The sequence below is a fragment of the Malus sylvestris genome, chromosome 13 (assembly GCF_916048215.2).
Source record: "Malus sylvestris chromosome 13, drMalSylv7.2, whole genome shotgun sequence".
Classification (NCBI taxonomy): domain Eukaryota; kingdom Viridiplantae; phylum Streptophyta; class Magnoliopsida; order Rosales; family Rosaceae; genus Malus; species Malus sylvestris.
This window is the reverse complement of record NC_062272.1, coordinates 7,266,831-7,290,201: the sequence shown is the minus strand read 5'-3', so window position 1 is coordinate 7,290,201 and position 23,371 is coordinate 7,266,831. Positions and strand designations below refer to the sequence as shown.

At 38.7% G+C, this 23,371-nt stretch overlaps 5 protein-coding genes across 6 annotated transcripts; 3 read left to right on the top strand and 2 right to left on the bottom strand.

Moving 5' to 3' along the window:
- The first annotated feature begins 1,035 nt into the window (after positions 1 to 1,035).
- LOC126597273 (very-long-chain 3-oxoacyl-CoA reductase 1-like) lies at positions 1,036 to 3,564 on the top strand. The gene is made up of 3 exons (XM_050264051.1): positions 1,036 to 1,895; positions 2,088 to 2,157; positions 3,202 to 3,564. The coding sequence occupies exons 1-3, from the start codon at positions 1,258 to 1,260 to the stop codon at positions 3,457 to 3,459; spliced, it is 966 nt and encodes a 321-aa protein (XP_050120008.1). The 5' UTR covers positions 1,036 to 1,257; the 3' UTR covers positions 3,460 to 3,564.
- A 902-nt stretch (positions 3,565 to 4,466) lies between these two features.
- On the top strand, positions 4,467 to 9,211 carry LOC126596940 (uncharacterized). The gene is made up of 6 exons (XM_050263652.1): positions 4,467 to 4,715; positions 5,256 to 5,323; positions 5,409 to 6,750; positions 6,867 to 8,561; positions 8,650 to 8,683; positions 8,906 to 9,211. The coding sequence occupies exons 1-6, from the start codon at positions 4,592 to 4,594 to the stop codon at positions 9,051 to 9,053; spliced, it is 3,411 nt and encodes a 1,136-aa protein (XP_050119609.1). The 5' UTR covers positions 4,467 to 4,591; the 3' UTR covers positions 9,054 to 9,211.
- Positions 9,212 to 10,955: 1,744 nt separating this feature from the next.
- On the bottom strand, positions 10,956 to 12,040 carry LOC126595198 (uncharacterized). The gene has a single exon (XM_050261576.1). It carries the CDS (start codon positions 11,897 to 11,899, stop codon positions 11,087 to 11,089), a length of 813 nt encoding a protein of 270 aa, XP_050117533.1. The 5' UTR covers positions 11,900 to 12,040; the 3' UTR covers positions 10,956 to 11,086.
- Positions 12,041 to 18,342: 6,302 nt separating this feature from the next.
- Positions 18,343 to 19,274, bottom strand: LOC126596244 (photosystem II core complex proteins psbY, chloroplastic-like). Its single transcript, XM_050262762.1, has one exon. The coding sequence runs from the start codon at positions 19,048 to 19,050 to the stop codon at positions 18,448 to 18,450; it is 603 nt and encodes a 200-aa protein (XP_050118719.1). The 5' UTR covers positions 19,051 to 19,274; the 3' UTR covers positions 18,343 to 18,447.
- A 461-nt stretch (positions 19,275 to 19,735) lies between these two features.
- On the top strand, positions 19,736 to 23,317 carry LOC126596243 (ALBINO3-like protein 1, chloroplastic). Of its 2 annotated transcripts, XR_007613929.1 has the most exons (10): positions 19,736 to 20,451; positions 20,565 to 20,625; positions 20,715 to 20,788; positions 20,904 to 21,008; positions 21,371 to 21,484; positions 21,633 to 21,736; positions 21,905 to 22,111; positions 22,192 to 22,573; positions 22,813 to 23,081; positions 23,204 to 23,317. XR_007613929.1 is itself a non-coding variant. In XM_050262761.1 (9 exons), exons 1-9 carry the CDS (start codon positions 19,924 to 19,926, stop codon positions 22,879 to 22,881), a joined length of 1,644 nt encoding a protein of 547 aa, XP_050118718.1. In that variant the 5' UTR covers positions 19,736 to 19,923; the 3' UTR covers positions 22,882 to 23,317. The 2 variants fall into 2 exon arrangements, 1 of the variants encoding a protein (XP_050118718.1); XM_050262761.1 differs by having other exon boundaries at positions 22,813 to 23,317.
- The last annotated feature ends 54 nt before the right edge of the window (positions 23,318 to 23,371 follow it).

Below are 23,371 nucleotides of genomic sequence, written 5' to 3'. Positions count from 1 at the left end.
GAAATGTATAAATGTGGTTTTTCGTTAAAAGTGAACAATATCAGGAGTGTTTTGGTTGAAACTCCATTTTTAAGACTATCTTAAGGATGGGCCTTTTTATAAATTTTGAACAGGGCCTCCGAAATCTCAAAGATGGCCCTGCAAGCAGAATAACGAAATCCATAGAGATATAATTAAGCAAAAGATACAAATTCAACAAGTATTCCAACTCCCAAGCGGACATGTAACTCAAGTGATTTAGAGCGTTTATTTTTGCACTTGAAGTTTTGTGTTTAATTTTGTTCCTCTAATATTTATTTGAATGAAAAATATAAAATAAAATAACTCGTTGGCCAAATTGTGATTGCATGTTAATTAAATAATGCCCAAGTTTTATTTAGTTTACCCTCTAAAACCGTCCCCCAACTGCTTATAGCTGCAACAAATGACGCAATTCTTAGATAGTATCGCTGTAACAAGGTTGGCCTTGGCTTGAAGTCAAACCACCACCAAACTTTGAGTAAGTTGATAAAATTACATCTGCACTTGAAGCTCTTGATCGATTTTCTCCTTCCCACAATTGCTTGTATTGTATGTAATGAAAGAGTTAGCGATATTTTTTTGGATGTAAATTGTTGATGTAAATGACGTTGCTTTGTATCGTGAGTTATGACATTCAAAAGTAATTTTTATCTTGTTTTATATTTTACTCCTCATTGTGTGTGACCAAAACGATCACTAGCTTTATTAATTTTGTGCATAAATAAACTTCAAATAATGATTGAAAAAATTAAAAACATTGTTTGCCAAAATTGTAAACACAAAATTATTGAAATCATTGTGAACACATTGTTTGCCAAAATCATTTCTTCAAATAGGAAATTTTGATCTCTCTCTATGTAAGCCCTAACGTAAACCAAACTCAAGGAAATTTCCTTCACTTGGACAAAACACAATAAAATGTAGTTGTCTTTTTTCGGAACGGTAGATTACGAGAACACAACATGAATATATTAAGTGTCATAATCCATGTGAAAATAGACCTATTGAATCCATGGAACATAGTTAGTTGGGGTGGTTTTCCGCTCGTCTACTTCGTCCAACTTTTCATCCCTATCAGTTTCAGACGCTTCTAAATTTAATTCCACCATTCACACCCTGCTATGTCCTTCTTCCTCACGCTACTCCCTCCTCTCTCCCCACTCCATTAATTCAAAAAACCCAAAACTCAGAGTTTCGCCATTGTCGTTTCTGACGGATCCAAAGCAAAAAACAAACATGGGTTTCTGCTTACTCGAGCACCTCAAGGCTCAGCCTTTCTGGGTTCTTGTGCTCTTCATTATCGGCTCTTTCTCTCTCCTCAAACTCTCCCTCTCTCTCCTCCAATGGGTCTACGTCAATTTCCTCAGACCCGCCAAGAATCTCAAAAAGTACGGATCTTGGGCCCTCGTCACGGGACCCACCGACGGCATTGGCAAGGCCTTCGCCTTCCAACTGGCTCGGACGGGGCTCAATCTGATCCTGGTCGGTCGGAATCCGGACAAGCTCAAGGACGTGTCCGACGCTGTCCTGGCCAAGTACGGCAAAACCCAGATCAAGACCGTCGTGGTCGACTTCACCGGCGACCTCGACGACGGCGTCAGGCGCATTCGGGAGACGATTGAAGGGTTGGATGTGGGACTTTTGATTAACAACGTTGGGATTTCGTACCCGTATGCTCGGTTCTTTCATGAGGTGGATTCGGAGCTGCTGAGGAACTTGATTAAGGTTAATGTCGAAGGCACTACGAAGGTTACTCAGGCTGTTTTGCCCGGCATGGTGGAGAGGAAGAAAGGTGCTATTGTAAACATTGGGTCGGGTGCTGCTATTGTGATCCCCTCGGATCCCTTGTATGCTGTTTATGCAGCTACAAAAGCGTGAGTATTTTGCACCTATTGTTCTACTTATTTTTTAATTAATACATGCCATATTGGAGGAGGGAGAATGAAACTCGGAGTTCGGGCTCTTGACCAACTTGAACAACTAGCCCACTCCTTCGCGGTGTTACACAGATTGTTGTTTCTCTTCTTGGATCCACATGTGCTTATTGTTCAGGTGATTGTTTTCAGGTACATCGATCAGTTCTCTAGGTGCCTCCATGTGGAATACAAGAAAAGTGGGATTGACGTGCAGTGCCAGGTACTGTTTCTGTGATTTTTTATTTATCAATTTTTATTTTTTTTTTATATAATTGGTGATGCTAGCTAGCTCCCCTAGTAAAGTTTTCGGGGTAATTGATCCACGATTTGTTTGGCAAATAAAAAAATATTGATTTGATCCACGATTTGATACTATGTAAATTGTAAATAATTGAAGCTTAATTGAGCAACTCTCAAATGATTAAAAAGTCAACCTATAGAAAAGTGCGGTGTTGTGTCATGTGTTGTTGTACAAAGTGGATATCTTTATTCAGTGAAATACAAAGTGGCTCTTTCTTGCCAAAGTTTTTCTTCATCCTCGCATGGACTTTACAATTTTCTTTGAAAATATCAGAATTTTTGCCATGCTGCATATCCCATGGTAGTTCTGTTGATGTTTAAATAGCTTCAGATCGTTATCTGGTTTAAGAGTCCACGGGTACATCACAATGAACGCCATGGATTATCTCATAGTATCTCAGGTTTGTGTATATAAAGGAAATGTAAAAACTATCATCCAGATGTGATTGGCACTGAAACTGATGTCAACACAAATTAGAATTGGACCGATCGGTGCAAATTGGAATGGAAATTGAAGGTTTCTCAATGTGAAAGGCATGCAGTGAGGATGTCAGTAGCTCGAGTGTATTATATATCTAACCTCCAAATGTCGAGATATAGCTGAAATGAGTCCTGTGCTCCATGCTTCCGGCCTGATTATCTTCTTTTGAAATCTACCCTGCCAGATTTCTGATTTTAACCATGAGCTTTGTGGTTTAGTGGTATGTTGGGTTAGGAAATGGCAATTAAACGTTTCCTAGACTGTATGGCGTCTGCGAGAACATTTCATGCTTCATGCCCTCATAATGCTCTGCTCGGAAATGAAAGCCGAGCAGAGCCTTATGTCTTGACCCTCTATGCATACTGCCGTAGTTTGGCAACTAATCTTTTGGGCATTGGATGCTTACCACTAGGGATGATTGTCCGTATTTACTTTGCTTTGAGTTGTTTAGATTATAAAAACTAAAGAAGTTTCTGTTTGCAGGTTCCACTGTACGTGGCAACAAAGATGGCATCTATCAGGAGGTCTTCCTTCTTTGTACCATCAACAGACGGTTATGCCCGGGCAGCTTTGCGCTGGATAGGCTACGAGCCTCGTTGCACTCCTTACTGGCCGCACACTCTACTCTGGGGTCTGGCATGCTCATTGCCGGAGTCTGTTGTTGACGCATGGCGTCTGAGATTCTGCCTACGGATTCGAAAGAGGGGACAACTGAAAGATTCTTCCCGGAAGCAGGAATAGATGATGCAATGCTTGGATTTTACTTCTGTTGTATGTTTTGAATTTCCATGGTCTTTGTTGTCTGGAGATGTTTACAAAAATAAGATATTGTTTCACTTGGCCCTATTTGTTCTTGTTAATGCTTCGACTGCTCTCTAGTGATATAGCCACACTGAGGATCCATTTTTAATTCAATCCGACTGACGTGAACAAATTAATTGAAGCACTGCCCGTCCCGTGTTTTACTAACTATAGGCTTGCCAAGTTGAAAAGTTATCAAAACTTGTGCGTTGGTGGGGAAGAGTATCCTCTCCGGATCCTTCTTTAAAGGCCGAGTTGGCGTAGTGCCTTCTCGAGTCGGCGTCGTGGCCTTCCCGGAGCTAGTTTTCGGCAACGTCGTAATAGTCGTCGACGACGACTCGTGGTTATGAAATTTCTTGAAAACAAACAAAAGTGAAGAAGAAGACTCAGAATTGAAGAAGAAAGGATTATTGAACAAGAAGAGCTGAAGGAGACGAGGAAGCAGAAGAAAAAATGCAGAGAAAAAAAGGAGGATCCGGAGAGGATCCTCTTCCCGTTGGTGGGACTTATATGGGACAGATTTACTCTTACAGTGACGTTCCGATCTAATAATATAATATCATCTACGTCTTCGTATATCACTGTTACTGGATTGAAACGCTAGATAACGATGAACATGTTATACGTTGCTCGTAATTTTAGTATTATTTATTAGACTCGTATCCTCCTTGAGAGGATTTTTTATTTTTTTATTTTTTGACGACGAGGCATAAACCCAAAAGGAAAAAATAAAATTACTAATTTCTCTTTGTTATTCTCCATTTTATTTTGTCATTGAGAAAAAAATAGAAAAGGAAGTAAGTTAAGCCCACAATTGAAGGAAAGTGTTACTAAAGAATTCGGCCTATAGCCTTTTCTCCATTTTGGGCTTGAAGCCCACTGTTTCAGGCCCGTCACGTATACCCGCCCTTTGCATACACCTTGAGCGCATTGCGCACCTTATTTACCCCAGAACTTGTACCGAGTACAGACCTTCTGTTGCCGCCATTGAAATACCTCTGTAGACGAACTGTTATGTGGGTTTCCTGCGTTTTCAAATTTTAACTCTTAGGAAGTTACTGGGTCGAAACCAATGGGGAAGCAGAACTCGAGTTTGGTCTCCGATGCGGTGGAGGCCACGGTGTTCGTCGACACCAGCCTCGGCACCCACCTCGCCGTCACCGTCGACCCCAACGCCACCGTTTCCGCACTCAAAAGTAATATTATCCCATCCCTTCTCTTTCAGAGTTTAGTCTGATACTGTTTTTTAGCTCCCATTCAAAAAATTTAATCGCTTTTGTTCTTTTTCTGGGTAAAGAATGCTGCTTTGAATAATTATTACCAAATTGGAAACATTAGGTGTTAATGTTTATTCATTTACATTTTGTTCAGCTTCAAATACCCAATTGAATGCTTTGTTTTCGGGTTTTAAGAGTCTTAGAAATCGCAAGGTGGCTTGTAGCTCGAGTGGTTTAGAGCCCTTATCTTGCAAATAAGGTCATGAGTGCGAACCCCCCATCGCGTAATATTGCTTGTATAAAAGAAAAAAGTGATCCTAGAAATCTATAGGAAGATACTTTTATAGCACGATTTTTCGTATGATTGAAGGAGTTTGGTGTTTATGGTCATTGATGTGATTCACTTAACATCTACGTTGTTCCATTAGTTATCATCTTCCGCTTTTTTTTTACCATGAATACTCGAATTTGCGATTTTTATGTACTGTGAATGATTGTGTGAATGCCTTCGCTCTGCAGGGAAAATAGAACATGAACATCTATTGTGCTTTAATAGCGTGGGGAGAATCGAGGTTGAAGCTCTAAAGGTTTGTTTTTTTTCTTAGTGAACTGTTAATTTACTTTCGCTGAAATATTGCGTTTGGTATTGAGGATTACTTGTATGCCTGGTAGGTAAAACGCAAAGGATTCTTTTATCACCTATCAGATTCCATGGTTGTTAGAAATGCTTTCAGGGTCAAGATGAATTGGTTTGTTTCTGCCGATGCTAAAGGTGTTGCGGGGAAAAGATTCTCCAATTTTAATGATTCAAGGCCTTTGCTACTTGAGGGGAGAAAACGTGCAGAGGAGAAAGTTACTACTGTCGACCAGAATGGTTCAGTTGATTTTGCTGGAGAAACTTCAAAACAATTGGATATAAGGTTCAAGAGTTCTGATAATGATCATTGCACAATTTCATTTCATGAGACAACCAATCGTCTGGAACCTGAAATACAGGAGGACCACAGCTTACATAGCAAGGGATACATAGTTCCCAAAACACAAGAATGCAAGGAAGATGGCTCAAGGAAAGAAAGTGATGTCCGATGCAACGTCTCTTCGGAAAAAGCTTTTCCTGCTGAAAAGAAAAGACAACGCAAGACTAAGCAGAGAAATGAAAAAACAGTGCAGTTAAAAGAAGACAGCGTTTCAGTTCTTGGATTTGCTAAAGAACAGTCGCAGACAGATATTATACGTCCTGAAAATTCATCAGGCAATCAGAGTAGAGATGTTATATGTGATGTGACTATTGGAAAGAATACTACTACCAGTAAAGATGTTTCACAGGATATGGCAGCTGGAAACGGAAACACTACTGAAGAACCTTGCAGGAGTTTGGCTTCTAGTATGGATAACAGGTCAGATTCTGGAACTCGAAGGACTACTGTTGCATACAAGCACACTGAAGTTCTTGGAAAACACATTGAGAGCAGGGAGAATACATCTAAGCATGGCAGTCTTGCGGTCTCCGATACAGAAGTGGACGATGCTTCACTATCTCAGCCTGCTGCAAACAACAAGCGGAAGCTTGCAAACATATCTTGTCTTGAGGATTCACTGAAAGAAAATGATAAAGTGACCTCCAAGCCAGAGATTGCATCTGAATTCTCTTTGAGGGACAAACAGAAAAATGCAAGTTCTATCTTAGGTGGTTTAACTGCCGAATCTTCGGATTTGTTGACCAACAGTTCCAGAAAGAAGAAGAAGAAAAATAGAAAGATTTCACCAAATTCCCTTGATCAAGCAGTTGATGCAGCTCCTTCCGGAAGAGATGTTATAGAAGAGACATACGCTGCTGCTGCTGCCTCAGGAAGTAATGATAAAAATTCAGGTGGAGAAGACAATGTTGCTTCTAATAATGAACAAGGTATACATGGTGTAACACCACGTAAACTTAATGGAATCTCTCAGAAGGAAAATCACTGTGCTCCTGTACAAGAGTTGCGGGAAAATTCTGGAGTATCCTCTTCACTAGGTAAATTTTGTTTGCTCCATATGTGATCAGATATAGATTTTTTTTATTCCTTTCTAACTGAAGTTTGGATGGAAAAACGGGCCTTTTGTCTAAGATTACTGCTTTTTCTTTTATAGATGGTAATAATACTGCCGATGCTGGCAATGTGGAAAGCAAAAGTGTTGCAGCTGAAGAAAAATGGGACGGCCATCCTCCCCCTGTCTTCAAAGTTCCCAGTGAAGGTGTAATTGATTCTGCTCAAAGAGTTGGAGAGGGGAGAGAATCATTACAGAGAAAGGATTCTGAATTGGTGAAATCTGAAAAGAAACAGTTGCCTAGTCAGGGTAAGAAAGATAGGAATGATACAAAGGTAATTGTGACATCTGAGTTGTTGGATGCGAATGGAATTAACACCCCTAATAACACCGTTAAGAAGAAAAAGAAAACCAGAAAAACCAAGGGTTCTATTGGAGAAACTTCGGTTGAATCAGGTGCAGAACACTTTAAAGGGTCTGAGAATGGACTTTCGTTGGATGAACCTCATGAGGAGGAAAGTAATATTTCTAAGAAAAATGGGAAAGATGTATCAGAAAAAGAAACAGAGAGTTCTCATATCGTTATGAAAACTGATAAACTTGGTCACAGTGAGGTGGGGACCCTGGAGCACAATGGCAAACCTCAAGAAAATGAAGAAAGTATGGAGCAGAATGTCAAAAAGAAATCTAAGAGGAAAAGGAGTGCCATGACAAAAGACATCCCAAATTTGCAAGCTGAAGCGCAAAATGTTGGTCACCAGGTTCCAGCACCGACAACTGATAAGTTGGAAAAAGGAACTCCCATTGAACAATCAAATGGGAAAGCTCTGGAATCTGATGAGGGTTATGGCATGGAAACCGATTCAGTCGCTGGTCGGTCAAAATCCAAGCGTATTGAGCCTACTAAAGTTCATTCTCATGCACTAGAACACGTTTCCGATGGGAGGGCTCTTGAAGCTAGCGCAACTGGTAACCCTAATGGATGCTCTAATGAGGCTGATAAGAACACGGAAGTTTCCTGTGAAGGCAATAAGGTCAACTTTGACAAGCATCAGATGCCTAGCCTGGGCCAGCATGAAGTTTCTGTCTCTGGAGAAGTGCACACCGAGGTGACTAGAACAAACATAACAGATGATAAGACAAAAAAGAAGCGAAAAAAGCTTGATGTGCAAAGTGTTCCTTCGCCTGATCTGCATAGTTCGCTCAAGTCTAATGAGAACCAAGGGATTGATGGAAGGTCTGAAGCTGGCAACGCAAGCTCCATACAACCGCAAGGATCATCATCCAAGGGTGACGACCTTATGCCTCACCCTGAAAAGAAGGTTTCGAAGAAGGTTCCTAAAACTGGGACCAAAGCCCCAACACCTGATAAGTCTGATAAGATGAATTCCATTTCTCAAGCAGCTGGAAAGCACAGTGGTGCCAAAGTTTCTGGGACCAATATTCGTACAGGGAAAAAGAACGATTCTTCAGCTATATTGAATTCTAAATTGGACAAATCAAACAGTAAACCTCACCAAAATAAAATGGATAACAAGCGTCAATCAGGTGTCAACCGAAATCGTGTGGCCAGTGGGAAACCTTATGGTATTGATTATGGGGAAGTTGTAAACAGCCCAGAAAAGAGGAAGAGCTCAACTACACCAAGGAAAATTTTCATGGATGACGACAGTAGTGGGAGTTCTGAAGATGAAGATAAAGAACTTTCAAAAGCCAGCACCCAAACTCCATCAGATTATTCGTCATCTGGCTACTCAGATGGGGAAAGCAATGCAGATATGAGCACGCCAAGAGGCGGTAAGTTGAAGAAGAATTCATATCTTGGATATTTACACCCACCGCAGTTTTCATGATTTCGTTATCTGATACTCTGCATTTTCCACAGGAAGGGCTGGTGGGAGAAGCGTCATAAAATCATGGTAAGTTTGTTAGCAACCATTCCCCTAACAACTTTGTACCTTTCACTTAATTCTCTTGTTCTGTTGCCATAAGAAGATTTGTTTTTTCTTTTCAAGAAACTAAAAGGGAATGTAACGGGGATTAATGTTTGCTAAGAACCACGGAGCACTGTTACTTTTATACTGAAATGTTCGTCCTCGTCGATATCTGAGCCTTTCGTTTATTGTTTCATTGTGGAGCAGCACTTCCGGCATGAAGGACATGAATTGGGATGAATTGGCTAAAAGTTCAAGCACATTCAAGAAGGCGAAACTTACGGCGTCTCAGTCACAACTGGAGGAGGACAGCGAGCCCGTTGAATTCGTTCCCGACAGCCAGCCTATATCATAGTCATTGAACTGTCGTCGAGGTTTTCAAATTCTCTCCAAGTCCTTGAGATTATTTTGCTTTCGACTTTTACGCATTTTGTCTCTCCTCTTTCGAACCCTTTCAGCTGTATGGGTGCAGCAGTTTTATCATGAATCAGAAGGGTCCAAATCAACCTCGAAGTTTTATGCTTCCTAGGCTTAAAAATCCAAATACTCCAAGCATAACGCGATCAATCTATCTCATCATTCACATACCCATATTGGACAACAAATTTGATGTTTTTGATGGCAATATTCGACCTATTCAACAATGTACATGCTACAATCTACTACTTATTAACACGTATATTAAAGTAATAGTAGCCAAACAATGGGAGTGATTTACCATGTTTATTTTCGCCTTTCCACCGTATATATAAATGAAGAATAAAGAGATAAAAATAAGTTGATTATCACGAAGAAACGAAATATAAATTTTATTAATTAAAACAAAATAAAAGACTACAAATTAATGACACGGCTATGTACCCTGTAAGGTTACATTTTGACTAATTTGATTCTCATTCGACATTACAAGCTATATTTATAGAAACTCTTACTTAAATAGGCTAGGCCCAAAACCAAACAATAAAATAAATAACTAATTTTCCAACACCCCTGTCAAACTCATGACTACACGGGGTTCGTTTAGTAAGTGTTTTTCTTATGACATAAAATGCTTTTAGAGAAAATATTTTTTGGTTCCAAAAGCACTTGGAGTGCTCCCTTCAAGAAGCATCAGTTATGTGCTTATTGCAAGAAGCACTTCAAGTACTTTTTTGAAGATTAACTTGCATTTTTAAGGATTGGTTTCAAAAATATTTTCTCTAAAAACGCTTTCAGTTATTTAAAAGAATTTCCCAAAACGAGCCAAACATGAGTTTGCCAACAAGTTGAAGTGGATGCAAGATCTATTAAGCGGACACGATAAGACAAGCTCCGTTAGACAGACAAGGCAAGTTCCGTTAGGCGGCAAAAAAAACGAGCAAATCAAGCAAACAAGCGAGCAACCAATCAACCAACAAATTCTGGAGGACAGTAGATTCAGCAGACAAGAGATAAGACCCGTCAATAAACGAACAAGATTCCTATATCTTAACTACAACAACAAACAAACAAATGATCCAATTCTTCCCCATTTATACAACGTCATTCAAGTGGTCACCAATTTAAGCATTCGAACAATCATTGTAGTGGTCAAAATTTCCAATGCAAGGCCAACAACAAAAACCATTCACAAATCACCAAATGTGGGCCACAAAACCAGCAAGTGACCCAACAACATACAGGCCCAAAACAACCATCAGTTCAATTTCTTTTCTTTTTCCTTTTTTATTCTTTTATTCTTTTCCTTTATTTTTTTCTTTTTTTCTTTTCCTTTTTTCTTTTCCCTTTTTCTTTTTTTTTTTGACTTTTTTTTTATTTTTGAGTAGTGTTATCCATACACCCATTTTTAATTTTCACATACCCCTCAATTAATTAAAACAAAAGAGAAGACTACAAATCGACAAGACAAATGAAATATAAACTTTATTAAGTGAAACAAAAAAAAGACTACAAATCAATTAGATGGTTACATAACTCATGAGGCTACATTCTATACTATAAGCTATATTTATAGAAACCCTAATTCAAATGGCTAAAATAAATAACCAATTTTCCAACAAAATAATAAAATAAATAACTAATTTTTCAATAAAATAAATAAGGTGTGGAGAGAAGAAGAAACAATCATATCTCCAAAAAAGTATATATAACTAAACAAAAACCGTCGGAAAAAGATACAATGAAACTATTTATATTCACATTCTCAATTTATCGTATAAAACGAGATAAAATGATAAACTGGGAACGTGAAGAAAGATTATGTTTGTCTAAATAGAGATTAGATGGAAATCATTACTCAAGGAAGCATGCATATACACAAATAATTACATGATTTGAATAATTTTTTCCCATTAAACAAGAAAATATGTTGCACGTATTTGCAGAGAGTGACAATTGGGGTTCGATCAATCAATCAGGGCCGTTGGATGGGCTACCGTTTTGCCGTTTCCGAAAAACCACCTCCGTGTTGGCCCCAAAACCGTCAACCTCCTTGACATGAACCAACTCGCTTCTCCGAAACATCGCTACCAACGGCTTCACACTATACAGATCATTCGCTGAGTACTTATCTGTCCGCCGCGCGATCGCCACGTGTAAAACGCAGACCCCGCCTGGCCTCAACGTCCGTTCGATCTCCGCAACGAACTTCCGCGGGTACAGCGCGTGGTCGAATACGTTCGAGAACTCGAAGTCGAAGATGTCTTTGCCGAACGGCTGGTTGTGGAAGTCTCCCTTGACCACGAGCGGAGGGAAGGGTACAAGGTCGATGCCAATCGAGTCGGACACCCCGACTCGCTTTAAGGCCTCAACCTCCTGGCCGACTCTGGCCCCGATGCATAGGGCCTTGGAGTCGTCGGTGAGGAGGTTCTGGAGCTTCATTTGTTGGAAGACTTGAGAGAAGACTTGGATTTTGCGGTCCCAGTCGCGGGTAGTCCATAACTGGCGGAGCCTAGGGTTGTTGGTTTTGTTGACCTGCTGCTCGAGGTATGCTTCGTAGGAGGTGTAGCCTGGTCGGATTCGGATGTCTTTGGTGGATGTGTTGTTGGTTTCTGTTTCTTGTTGGGATTCGGCTTGTATAGCCGGGAGGGTGATATCGTGTGTGGCGGCGGCGGTGGTCCAGTAGAGGTTGTGGGGTTGGAGACGGAAGACGAGAAGGAGAATAGGAAGAGTGAGGAGGAGAGAGAGGAGCAAGTATTTGAAAGTCGGAGTGTTGTTCTTCATGTTATATTATCTGTGCTTGATCAGTTTCCTGTACTTTCTCTCTATCTGGTTCTCTCTCTAAAAACCTCCGTCAGTTCTCTTCTATCTTGGTGTCTTCTTCCTCCTATTTTCCAAGTTTCCAACCAACAAAAAGGAAGGAGATGTATTCGCTACAATCGTATTTGTTTCCTAAGGTCAACTAGTCTTTTTAAAAGGCTAAATTGTAACTAATGTTGTGAACAAAGCCAAAAACTGTTAACAATCTAAACGGCTAAACAAGAAATTTAACAAGAAATGTATTCCAATAATTAAAAAAAAAAAAAATTAGGTTCTCATCCTTCCTTTTACTACTCCATTGATTAAAATCCTAATCATTTTCAAATTTTGATCAAGGTCCTTGGGTATTAATAACATCATTAATTATTTCAATAATATTTTTTTTCCTAAATATATTCATTTAATGTTAAAAATGTTACAATTAGTATATTTATATTTATGACTAAATTTTTTATCATATATTTTTAGTTTTAATTTGTACCCATTTTTAATTTGTATTTCTTTTTTAACTTGTACCAATTTTCTTTTCAGTTTTAATTTGTACCCATATATTAATTTCTTTTTGTGCCCATATTTTTTAAAGTTTATTTGTATTTGTACCCATATATTTTTTTGTATTTGTACTTTTTATTTTGCTAAATGTATCCATGCTAATAATATGTACCCATTCATGTAAACCTTTTTAATCTTAAGATGTACTCATTCTTAAATATACCAATTTGTTATATGTAAAAAAGTACCTTTTTTTTTATATAAAATCTATTCAATTTTTTTCTAATCCATTTTTAAACTTATATGGGTACATTCTTTTTTCTTTGATTTTAAAATGTATCCATGTCAAGTTTAATTTTTACTAATGTTATTAAGCCTAATATCTTCTTTTTTTTTTTTTGTGATTTTGAAGAATGTACCCATGTTTTGATACAATAATTGTTTTGGTTAATTTTGATGAATGTACCCATGTTTAAATATATATATATATATATATATATATATATATATTATTTTAATATTTTTAATCCCACAAATTATGGTTTTTTTATTTAAAATCTCATTTATATAAACAACTAAAATTTTTAATTTTTAATTTAAAAAATTATAGTAACGTACATAGAAATAAATTATCACTTTAATTTCAGGGACCTCGATCAAAAATTAAAAACCAACAAGGTTTCAATCAAAGAATATTCATAACTAAGGACTGAATCCAAAGTTTCCCTAAAAAATATACATTTTATAGAAAGAAAAATGATGACTAAGACCCAAATGTGCTAATCTATCATGATTAAGGAGGGAGTCAAATATATAACGGCTTGAATTCTAAATTAAATTGACATGTATAAAATAATGTAAATCTGTTGTTCAACAAATACTAGTGCATGCAACATGTCCTTATTTTCATGCATTCAAATGGAAAATTGAGAAGGAAGATTATCATGAAAGGAATTGTGAAATGAACCTACCACTCAGTCGCCCGAGCAACAAAACTATGTATTATACTTGACTAATAAAAAATGTTATATTTTCCATATCACATTTGTACCATTTCTTTAAGAGATATGAGATTCATATATGTTAGCGAACCATTCCTATATTGAAGATGTGATACAAATATGGTATAAAAAATACGGTAAGTGTAGCATTACCCTTAATTAATACGAAAAGTAATAACTTTAGTTTAATGAAAGATTTATTACATTAGTAAACGTATTAAAGGAAGATTAGGATTAATATAAAACTTTGATGAATGAAAGAAGCGATCAGTTTTAGTTTAGTATGGCCAACCAGAAAGGGAAAAGTGGTGTGCAAGTGCGCATGCACGAGTCAAAGTGGCGTTCTTCTGGAGTCCTCACGATCGATCAATATTTGCTGCATTCGACAGTTTTGGCTTTGTCTTTGGCTTTGGCCTTGTCTTTTCGGATATGCATATTGCCAATTGTTGCATGGATTGCGTGACCTCTGACCGTCTGTTGCTGTTGAAGCCTACGTCTTCAATCTTGATTAGTTACAACGAACACCAATCAAGATCTTCGTGTGTCACACACGCCTCAAAAGAATAACAAAAACGTTTTATATATCACATTTTGTATACCACATTAGTAAATTATATAATTGTTGACCCTAAAAACTATCAAGCCTACGTAGCGCGCAGACCGAGTAATTAATAAGCTAACTATGTCCTTCGTTTGTGTGCGGGGTGTGCCAACTTATCGGCCAAGCTCGGCTGGTAAGTAAAATTTGTTGATGTTGCGTTGGGCGCGCTGCTAACTTATGAATCTCGCGACTGCGGTCGAGGAAGGAACACGTCTCGACCTTCGGGTTCTAGAGCTTGAAGACAAGGCTGCTAGTTCTGCGAAGTTCAATATCAAATTCGGCTCTTAGGATGACGAATGTAGTAACCTGGTAACATCTCACTTCACCGAGAAGGCGGATGAGATAACCTCTGTCAATAAGGATTTGAAAATCCTTCTTGACCGAGACTCGGATAGATAACTAGTTAGCCTCGTCGCAGTGCTGTTTATCCAAATTGAAGGTGCTTCGCGGTCGGCTGATTCTACGGCAACAGTGTTGTTTATCCAAACTGAAGGTGTTCGCCGATTGCCTTCACAGTGCTGTTTATCCAAACTAAAGATGTGTTGGCGAAAAAGAAAATAAAAATATCAAGGTTGTTGAGAGGTTTCACGTAGAGCGAGAGTTTGCGCAAGGCAGTTTGTGTGTTGAATTGGAGGGGCCTAAATAATGATGCAACTGCCTCTGTATTTATAATTCACCAGTAGCCCTAAGATTGCCGTCGTAAGTTGCAAAATAATAGGAATATTCTCTTTCAAATATGCATGATCCCGCTTGGCGTGGCCTTGATGATTTCGCAGAAACCAACTGAAACTCAACTCTCAAAAGCCTACGCCTACTTAAACTTCTTATTGTTCCAAATATCCATGTTGAATGAATTTGGCTCCATAAAGAAAACATATGCTGGCCCACAATACAAAAGCATATACCAATATGCTAAATGATTTAGCATAAAATACCCATTGTTAGTTGTCAGCAAGGCAGTTGTTGCCATCTTATCACCAACATGTGTAGACTCATTTTCAAAGCATATCACCTATTTTTACTTCACCCTTATCACATGCATGCATATATGTCGACCAAAACCAATCCAAACCACATCCACATGCCAAACATCCAAATCACTTTGAATTGTGCCGCCTGTTTCTAGCTTAGGGATAGATTTTCCCTCTTTCATAAGAAGATAAATCATTAAAAGGTAATTATGATAAAAATCATAATATTATCCTTTAATAACAAAATTATCTCTGCCTTTTCATCTGACGGTTGGAAGCTATGCCTACTCAACGATCTTGATTGCATGGACCGATAATGTAATTTTGGATCCAAACAATAATACAAGTACGTCTTATCTCATATATACTTGTATTGATAGATCATATCTCTTTTGTGAAATAAAACGTGGCAAATATAGTAATACTCAAAATTAAATTTTGAAACCATACCAACTAATTCATGGGCCGAATTCTATTGGTTGATATGGGATTGGTTTGGGCACATATCATATTCATTACTTCTCAAAAAATTTTGAGGTGTGGTTCGGCCCATAAATTGAGTGAGAGGTTAATTATATGGAGATTCAAACTTAGAATCTCAACTACTAATGATTTTACATTTTAAGAAGTTAAAGAGTCTATGAGTTCGAGGTTTGGTGACTGACCTTCCTCCTAATGAAAGTTGGGAGACTTCAAGATGTATCAGGTTCGACATATTTTTAGTGAAGCTAAAATGTCGAACGGTTGATACTTTAATTAATCTAGGACACTTTAACACTAATCTTTCACTAGACTACTAGCTAGCAGATATTGAATTTGTAGGGAAGAACCTGTTGTACTTTTATGCACAAACGGAAGCGAATTATAACAAAGTACCAAATATCAACGTTGTAGGTGAAAGCTAAAACAAACAATCTCAAACTGACACAAGAGATTTACGTGGTTCGGCGTAAAGTCTACTCCACGGGTGAAGCACGGCGAGGAATTTCACTAAACAAACGGAGATTACAAAAGAGTGTTTAAACTCTCACAACCCAAATCCCACAAATTACAAACCCTAAATCAAACGAGTAGAGAACCCAAACCTAACGGAGAAGATTCTCCCAAATTGCTCTCTAACTCACAAATTGACTCTCACCAAATTGTCACACGAATGAGCCACACTAAATACACTATTTATAGTGCATAAGACTTAGGTTACAATAGGAATCCTAATAGGAAATAAATCCAAATCCTAATCAAATAGGTAATTAACAAAATCTCTCCACCAAGGAAACTAACTAAGAAGTCAAAACCAAACCCAAATAGGACACCAAAACCAAATAGGTAACACAAACCTAATTTATTGCATCATCCTACTTTTGATCCAAAAACCCAACAGAACCTCATTATAGTTGCGATGTCAGTGTCATGATATCACAAGCTAATTATGCATTGTCACGTTGTTAACACTAAAACCTATCATGCATGCGTTGTGTGCAAACCGAGTAACTAATAAGTTAATTGTGTTCTTCTAGTGATTGGGGGCGTGCCAACTCGCAAATGAGCTCGGTCGGCGAGTATGTAAAATAGATTTGGTGGTGGTGTTGAACGCGTTGCTGACTTCTGTACTCGAGCGACCTCAGCTGAGAAAAGGAACACGTCTTGGCATTGGGTTCTAAAACCTGAAGGCTAGGTTGCTTAAATCACTTCAAAGTTCAAGATCTCCTACACCAAGTTTGATTGTCTCAACTATATTCATGAGAATATAGGTGCGCCGAATCGATTTCAAACTGTAAGACACAAATACTCTAAAGAAATAAGTTTCTTGATGGTAAATGTTGTCGATCATCAAAATGCCAAACTTTGAATGCACTTAGGAATAACTAATCATAGAAAGGTTCTGCTTTCAATGTGTCGAACATTGAGTAATCTAGTAACACCTCACTTCACCGAGAAGCTAATGAGATGACCACTTTTAGCAAGAAAACCAAATATTCCTTGCTAGTAGAGACTTGGATAAGTAACCAGCCGAACTCGAAGAGTGATGTTAATCCAAATTGTTAATCCAAATTGTAGATGCCACCGATTGTCCAGCACTGTGTTATTACTCTACGGTAAAGATGTGATGACGTAGTTAGGAGAGTTGATGATTTCTCACAATGTGAGAAGATTCGTATAGAGTGAGATTTTACGCAGGGCATTCATATGTTGAGTTTGAGGTCATTTTCACGTAGCAGATTCACTTCTATTTATAGGAGTGAGTTTCGTGATCACCAAGCATCTCGAAGTAGAGTCCCACTAGAACTGTACTACTCCCTTGGTGTAATCCTGTATTCGGATATTATTCATTTATTTGGCAAAAACCAATCCATAGTCTTCGACGACTTTGACTAGAACTAGTTGTATGAACCTAGTCCACTTATGTGTTAGATTCATTTCTTATCTTACCAGTAATGGGTTTTTATTCTTCGAATAATTTGAATCTTATCAAAACCCATTTTGATCCATAACAATTTTACTTCAATTAGGACTCGGTTAGATCAATTCTCAACCTAATCCTTTTAAGAATCCTACTTCTATTAGGACTCGGCCAAATTTCATTACGAGCTGGATATCATATGGCCTATAAGGATTACCATTGGATCGAGAATTACCCACCTTCGGGCCAAATCCAATATTTCTAGCCCAAACACATGTAAAAAATTAGTACACATAATGATATTTGATTGACTTGAAATACTATGGCTAACATTATGTTTGGATAAGAAAAATAAACTTGAAATTTAGGTAAAAGTCTAAATTTATAAATTGACATGCACCAATTCTCTTGTTTGGATTCATAAACATAGAAATTTAGAATTTTTGTGTGGAAAAAAAAACTTGGAATTTGGGACCTCCAATTCCCAAGTTTAAATTCCATGTGGATAGGTATCATTTTTCAATTTCTATGATTGAGAGTTTAAAAATAACAAATTCTGTATTCAATTCCATTGTTCTTTTATAGGTTAACCAAATAAGAAAATTCACAAATTCTATAAAATAAAATCTTGTCATTTCAATTTTCATCATTTTAAAATTTCTTAGTAATCTTAAATTTCTTTATCTAAACATAAACATAGTAAAAAAAACATGACCCAGCGGAAACTCACGAGAAAGGAATTTATAGAACTTCCAGCTCAGAAGCTTCAAAATCCTTTCTGCATTAGTTAAAAAGGAGACTATATAAAAACATATAATTTTTGAAGGCCTATAGACCTATATATATATATATGATACACAGTAGTTACAGATTAAACCTACCGATAATAATAACATCCCCCGAACACAGAGAATTCAAGAAAAAAAGATGCTAATACAAAAAAGAGAGAATATTAATATGCCATTAACACAAGGTGCAATTACAAGCAAGTTCATCAACATTTGGGCCATCGCACCCGTCACAAAAACCCCTCATCACCTCAAACCCTAAGACCTCATCCTGTTGATTTGGTTCAAAGCCGGTTGTAGAATGTTGTAAAGCACCCACAGAATCGCCGGAGCCACCACAAACAGCAACAACTGCCCCCTATTGTCGCCAGCGGAAGCATCAGCCGCAATCATGGCGAATTCTCCAGCGGACGCCTCGGGGGTCAAGACGAACCCAGAAGCAGCCAACCCACCGAGCCCTAGCCCGACGATCACGCTCTTGTTTGTCATGCGGTTGAATTGGTTGAGTGCCGGTTGAAGAATGTTAAACAGAACCCAAGCTATGGCGGGAATGATAGGCAGCAGGAGGGCGAGGCCGCGGTTGTCACCTTCGGCGATTTGGGCGATCTGCTGGGCTGCGAGAGCGGGGTCGGAGGTGCTGAGGGTGGAGAAGATGGCTCCTGCCATGGCTGTGCTGGCTAGGGAAGGGGAGATGTTGGGGAGTTCAATTGGTTTTGAGAGGCTTAGGCCCTTTGGAAGGTTTTGAAATGAGAGGAGGGAGGTGGGTTTTGCTGCGGTTAGCTTGGTGGTGACTTTGGGGGTGGTGGTGGAGCTCAAGCACTTTGCGTTGATTATTGCCATTGTTGCCATGGTTGCTGCCATTTGTTTAGGGTTTTTTCTGTGGAGAGCTTGGGATTGTTTGGTTTGGTTTGGTTTGAAGTTTCAGGTGTGTGCAGTGCAGAGGGAAGTGAGATCAGATGGGATTCAATGGTTGGTTTGGAGTGGGGAGTGTGGGAAATATAGATGTGGGGCAAAGTTAGGGAAATGGGAACCAATAAAAATGGGGTGTGTGGATTCTTTTCTTATCTAGAGAGTGTCATTGGTGCAACAAGAACCTCATATTCAATACCCCAACTACAACTTCTTATCTCTTTTTGAAAACATGGTTTTATTGATGGCTAAACCACAATAATTGTGATAAGTTCTTTGTCACTAATGAGCCTCTAGAATGGTCTAGATACATACATGGTTCTATATGCCTATGATCAATATACAACATGTTTACTTACTCGAAATAAGAAAAGTCATAAGTTAGGAGATTATGGAATCAACTACCCTTCATCAATCTAATACGTTATGAATCAGAGCATAAAAGAAGTGAGTATAATATCAACTATCAATCTAACAATATCATGGGCCTATGCCAAACCTTTGAACTTCTAGCTTGGGCTTCTGCCATCAACACATTTGACAAAGCCCAAAACTCACAAGCTCGCAACAAATAAGTGAAAACAAAACGACAAGTCGTTGCATAGATGTCTTGCCATTTCGGTCAACTCTCAACACCTACAAGAGTCCCGTAAAATTGGAAAATGGAAAGCCGAACCGGACTTTCCGGTTCATCCCCCATTCGCATGAATCGCGTCCAGCAAGAACTGCTAAATCCACACTCACCTCCTCTCTGCAGCAGCTCAACCTTTTAGGGTTTCCAAATTTGCAAAATTCCAATCCCAAATTCCCAAACCCCCTCCAAAGATGGCTACTTTATTGTCGTTTCGACCCAGCCCAGTCCTCGCCCCAACTCCCAAGCCCCCGAACCCCCTCCTCCCGCGAACCTACCACCCCTACGGCTTCCCCCACTCCAAGCCCCTCCTCCGCGGCTCGCTCGCCGTGGCCCGGCTCGGCCCCGGCCCCGGTCTGATTCCCGAACCGGAAGACGCCGGAGCTGTGCTGATGGAGCTGTTCGGTAAAGCCGAGAGCTTGCTTTACACGGTGGCCGATGCGGCGGTGTCGTCGTCGTCGGAGAATTTGACTACTTCGAAACAGAGCAGCGATTGGCTTTCTGGGATTACCAGTTACCTCGAGAGCGTTCTCAAGTTTTTGAAAGATGGGCTTTCTGCTGTGCACGTTCCGTACTCCTATGGCTTCGCCATCATACTGTTGACCGTTCTTGTTAAAGCTGCTACCTTCCCGTTGAGCAAGAAGCAGGTGGAGTCCGCCATGGCTATGCGGTCCTTGCAACCTCAAGTGAAAGCTGTGCAAGAACGCTATGCTGGGGACCAGGTGCAATTGCAATGCATACCCATCTTTCTTTCACTTAATTTAATCTTTACCATTTCATTAATTATCAAATTATTTGATATATATGAGCCTAAGTTTTAATCTTTTACTTGTAGGAGAGAATTCAACTCGAAACTGCTCGATTATATAAGTTAGCCGGCATAAACCCTTTGGCAGGTATAATTTAATTTCAAAACTCTGTTTTCTAACTTCCAATTTGTTTCTGTATCTTATTGTTCTTGGTTTTTCGTTGCGTTTTGTGCCAGGATGTTTGCCGACACTTGCAACAATCCCAGTGTGGATAGGGTTATATAGAGCTCTTTCAAATGTGGCAGATGAGGTACCATTTTTCATATTCGTCTCGATTGGTTTTTAGTAACCTCCTATTGTTTATGTAACTTTGGCTTTATAATCTCCCTCAGCTCTAATTAAATGTGTGACATTGCTATATTAAGGGGCTCCTTACAGAAGGCTTCTTCTGGATTCCGTCCTTGGCTGGTCCTACAACCGTTGCTGCTCGACAAAATGGAAGTGGAATTTCTTGGCTTTTTCCATTTGTAGTGAGTGTCTTCACCTTCAAGCTAAAAACACTCCCTCATCTCTATTTATTGGATACTCACTGCAAATTTGTATAACTTGTATTCTACACAAGCCTTACAAAGTAACAATGCAGCTATTTGGTTCAAACTCAAAAGCCTTATAATAATGAACTTTTGCTTGTTATAATTTTTGCAAATCTTAAATTGCTCTTTTTTTTTTCTTCCCATTTTCTACTTTTAAATCTCTTTAGTTTTTCTTTCTTGGATTTTTGTTTTGACATGAAATTTGATGGTTCTGATGCTTGCTTTACTAGATATCTATGTTCTACCCGCCTATGATTTGTGGAATTCATATTCACTTTTGGTTGCTTTTAATTTTTCAGGATGGTCATCCACCCCTTGGATGGTCGGACACCTTGGCATATCTTGTGTTGCCTGTTTTGCTGGTTATCTCACAGTACATATCTGTTCAAATTATGCAGTCAACACAGCCACAGGTCAGTCATTTGACTCATTTCCCCGGTCCAAAGCCTGGTTAGATAAACATCACTAGTGCTTCTAGTTCTGACCTTCTTGATACAGGGATTTCTTATTTGAGCCAGATTTACTATTACTCATTCTTTTCATGTATTATCCTCTCTTCAGAGCAACGATCCAAATGTGAAGAGTTCTCAAGCAATTACCAAGTTTCTTCCTTTGATGATTGGTTATTTTTCTCTTTCAGTGCCTTCTGGTCTAAGTCTCTATTGGTGAGCAGATGTAAAACCCTTTTGTTCTATAAGCACCATAACAGTTTTTAATTGTATTTTCCAAACTCTAGTGAATCATTAATCTTCATGGTAATGACATTGGAAACTTTCCCTTTTGGTGATAGTCTTTCCTATGTTATCTAAAATCTTTCATATATGTTTGTGCAGGTTCACAAATAACATACTGACCACAGCACAATCAGTATGGCTTCAAAAATTTGGGGGTGCAAAAAATCCAATTAGCCAATTAAGTGATAGCGTTATCAAGGAAGATGAACCCCAAATTCTAAAGTCTGTCTCTGAATTTAAGCCAAAACCAAAGGATACCAGACAAGAAGAAAAGTTGACGCCAGAGGGTCTACGACCTGGTGAAAGGTTAGTAGTCTATCCTGTCATTTCTTTATGTTTTGCTGCACTTATAGTGTTTATGTTCCTAATATTTTGTGATAGTCCAGATTTAAAATGATAAAGGAGCAAGAAGCACAAAGGAAACAACAAAGAGAAGAAGAAGAAAGGAGGAAAGCTGAAGAGGCTGCAGTAAAAGTGACTCAAATAACTAATGAGACACATGAGGGAGAAGCCAGATTACTTGAGAATGAAAATGGAGTTAACGTTGGATTAGTTGGTGAAAAGAGTGAAGAACATCAATCTCAGACCACAACTTATAATTCCTTTGATGCTAGAGTTTCGTTGAATGGTGATCGGTCTGTACGGGACACAAAAGAAGACCACAACACAGTTTCCACGTTTCAGATGGAAAACCGTGAAGTTTCTACTGAACAAGAGGTTGATAAGGGGGATGAGCAGAAGTTGAATGGAAGTCTAGGTGACGTAAAGGTATCTTGGTTATGCTTTGATATATGCGCTTAGCTTTTTGTTTGTTTATGTGTAGGGTTACTAGGGTATAATAAAGAAGATTTATACAAGAACAATTAGGTTAGGCTTGTGATTGGAATTTATCGTCCATAATACAATCATTTGACTTAAGAAAAAGAAAATGGGCTCGAATAAACTAAATCTATGCATGCTTGAATTATTTTGGACATACCGACTGCCAATTTTTTCTTGGTTTTCAGGAAGCAGTTGAAGTACAAATTTCCACGACCATTGCGGATAAAAAAGGTTCTGGAGAAAGCACACATTAAGTGAGAGGGGAGTGACCAACCAACCAGAGCGTAAGCATTGTTGCGATGGTATTGGCGAGTCACGTTAATCAGATCGATAATGCTAGTTATATATGTCCAAATAGAAAATGGGAAGCAGCCCGAACATTCAGAAGCAATCAACAGGGTGTATATTACATCATATTCGAGATGACGAGTAGGATCAACAAGAAGACGTTGAGGTATTTAGCTGTAACAAGTTTTTGAATGTATGTATAAAAGGCTGCTCTCTGCAATCCCTTGTGCTTCTCAGTGGCATGGCATGTATGATCCATGTAACAAAATTTTCTTTATTTTTGGTTAGGTGAGAGGGAAAATGGATACGAAATTTATGCAGATGCTGTCTTAGATATTCTTTCTTGCACATTGTGTCACCACACAACTTACCAATAAATGATATAAAAATTTCAGTTGGTTACTTTCGTTGTGCATATCTACCCGTTTAGTTGCCTTGCACACCAATTTTCTCAGC

Coding starts and splice junctions, on each gene's coding strand:
- LOC126596940 (XM_050263652.1), top strand. CDS start 4,592: ATGGGGAAGCAGAACTCGAGTTTGGTCTCCGATGCGGTGGAGGCCACG. Junction 5,324..5,408: donor TCGAGGTTGAAGCTCTAAAG/GTTTGTTTTTTT, acceptor TATGCCTGGTAG/GTAAAACGCAAAGGATTCTT. Junction 8,684..8,905: donor AGAAGCGTCATAAAATCATG/GTAAGTTTGTTA, acceptor ATTGTGGAGCAG/CACTTCCGGCATGAAGGACA.
- LOC126596243 (XM_050262761.1), top strand. CDS start 19,924: ATGGCTACTTTATTGTCGTTTCGACCCAGCCCAGTCCTCGCCCCAACT. Junction 21,009..21,370: donor CTTGGCTTTTTCCATTTGTA/GTGAGTGTCTTC, acceptor TTAATTTTTCAG/GATGGTCATCCACCCCTTGG. Junction 21,485..21,632: donor TGCAGTCAACACAGCCACAG/GTCAGTCATTTG, acceptor TCCTCTCTTCAG/AGCAACGATCCAAATGTGAA.
- LOC126596244 (XM_050262762.1), bottom strand. CDS start 19,050: ATGGCAGCAACCATGGCAACAATGGCAATAATCAACGCAAAGTGCTTG.
- LOC126597273 (XM_050264051.1), top strand. CDS start 1,258: ATGGGTTTCTGCTTACTCGAGCACCTCAAGGCTCAGCCTTTCTGGGTT. Junction 1,896..2,087: donor GTTTATGCAGCTACAAAAGC/GTGAGTATTTTG, acceptor GATTGTTTTCAG/GTACATCGATCAGTTCTCTA. Junction 2,158..3,201: donor GGATTGACGTGCAGTGCCAG/GTACTGTTTCTG, acceptor TTCTGTTTGCAG/GTTCCACTGTACGTGGCAAC.
- LOC126595198 (XM_050261576.1), bottom strand. CDS start 11,899: ATGAAGAACAACACTCCGACTTTCAAATACTTGCTCCTCTCTCTCCTC.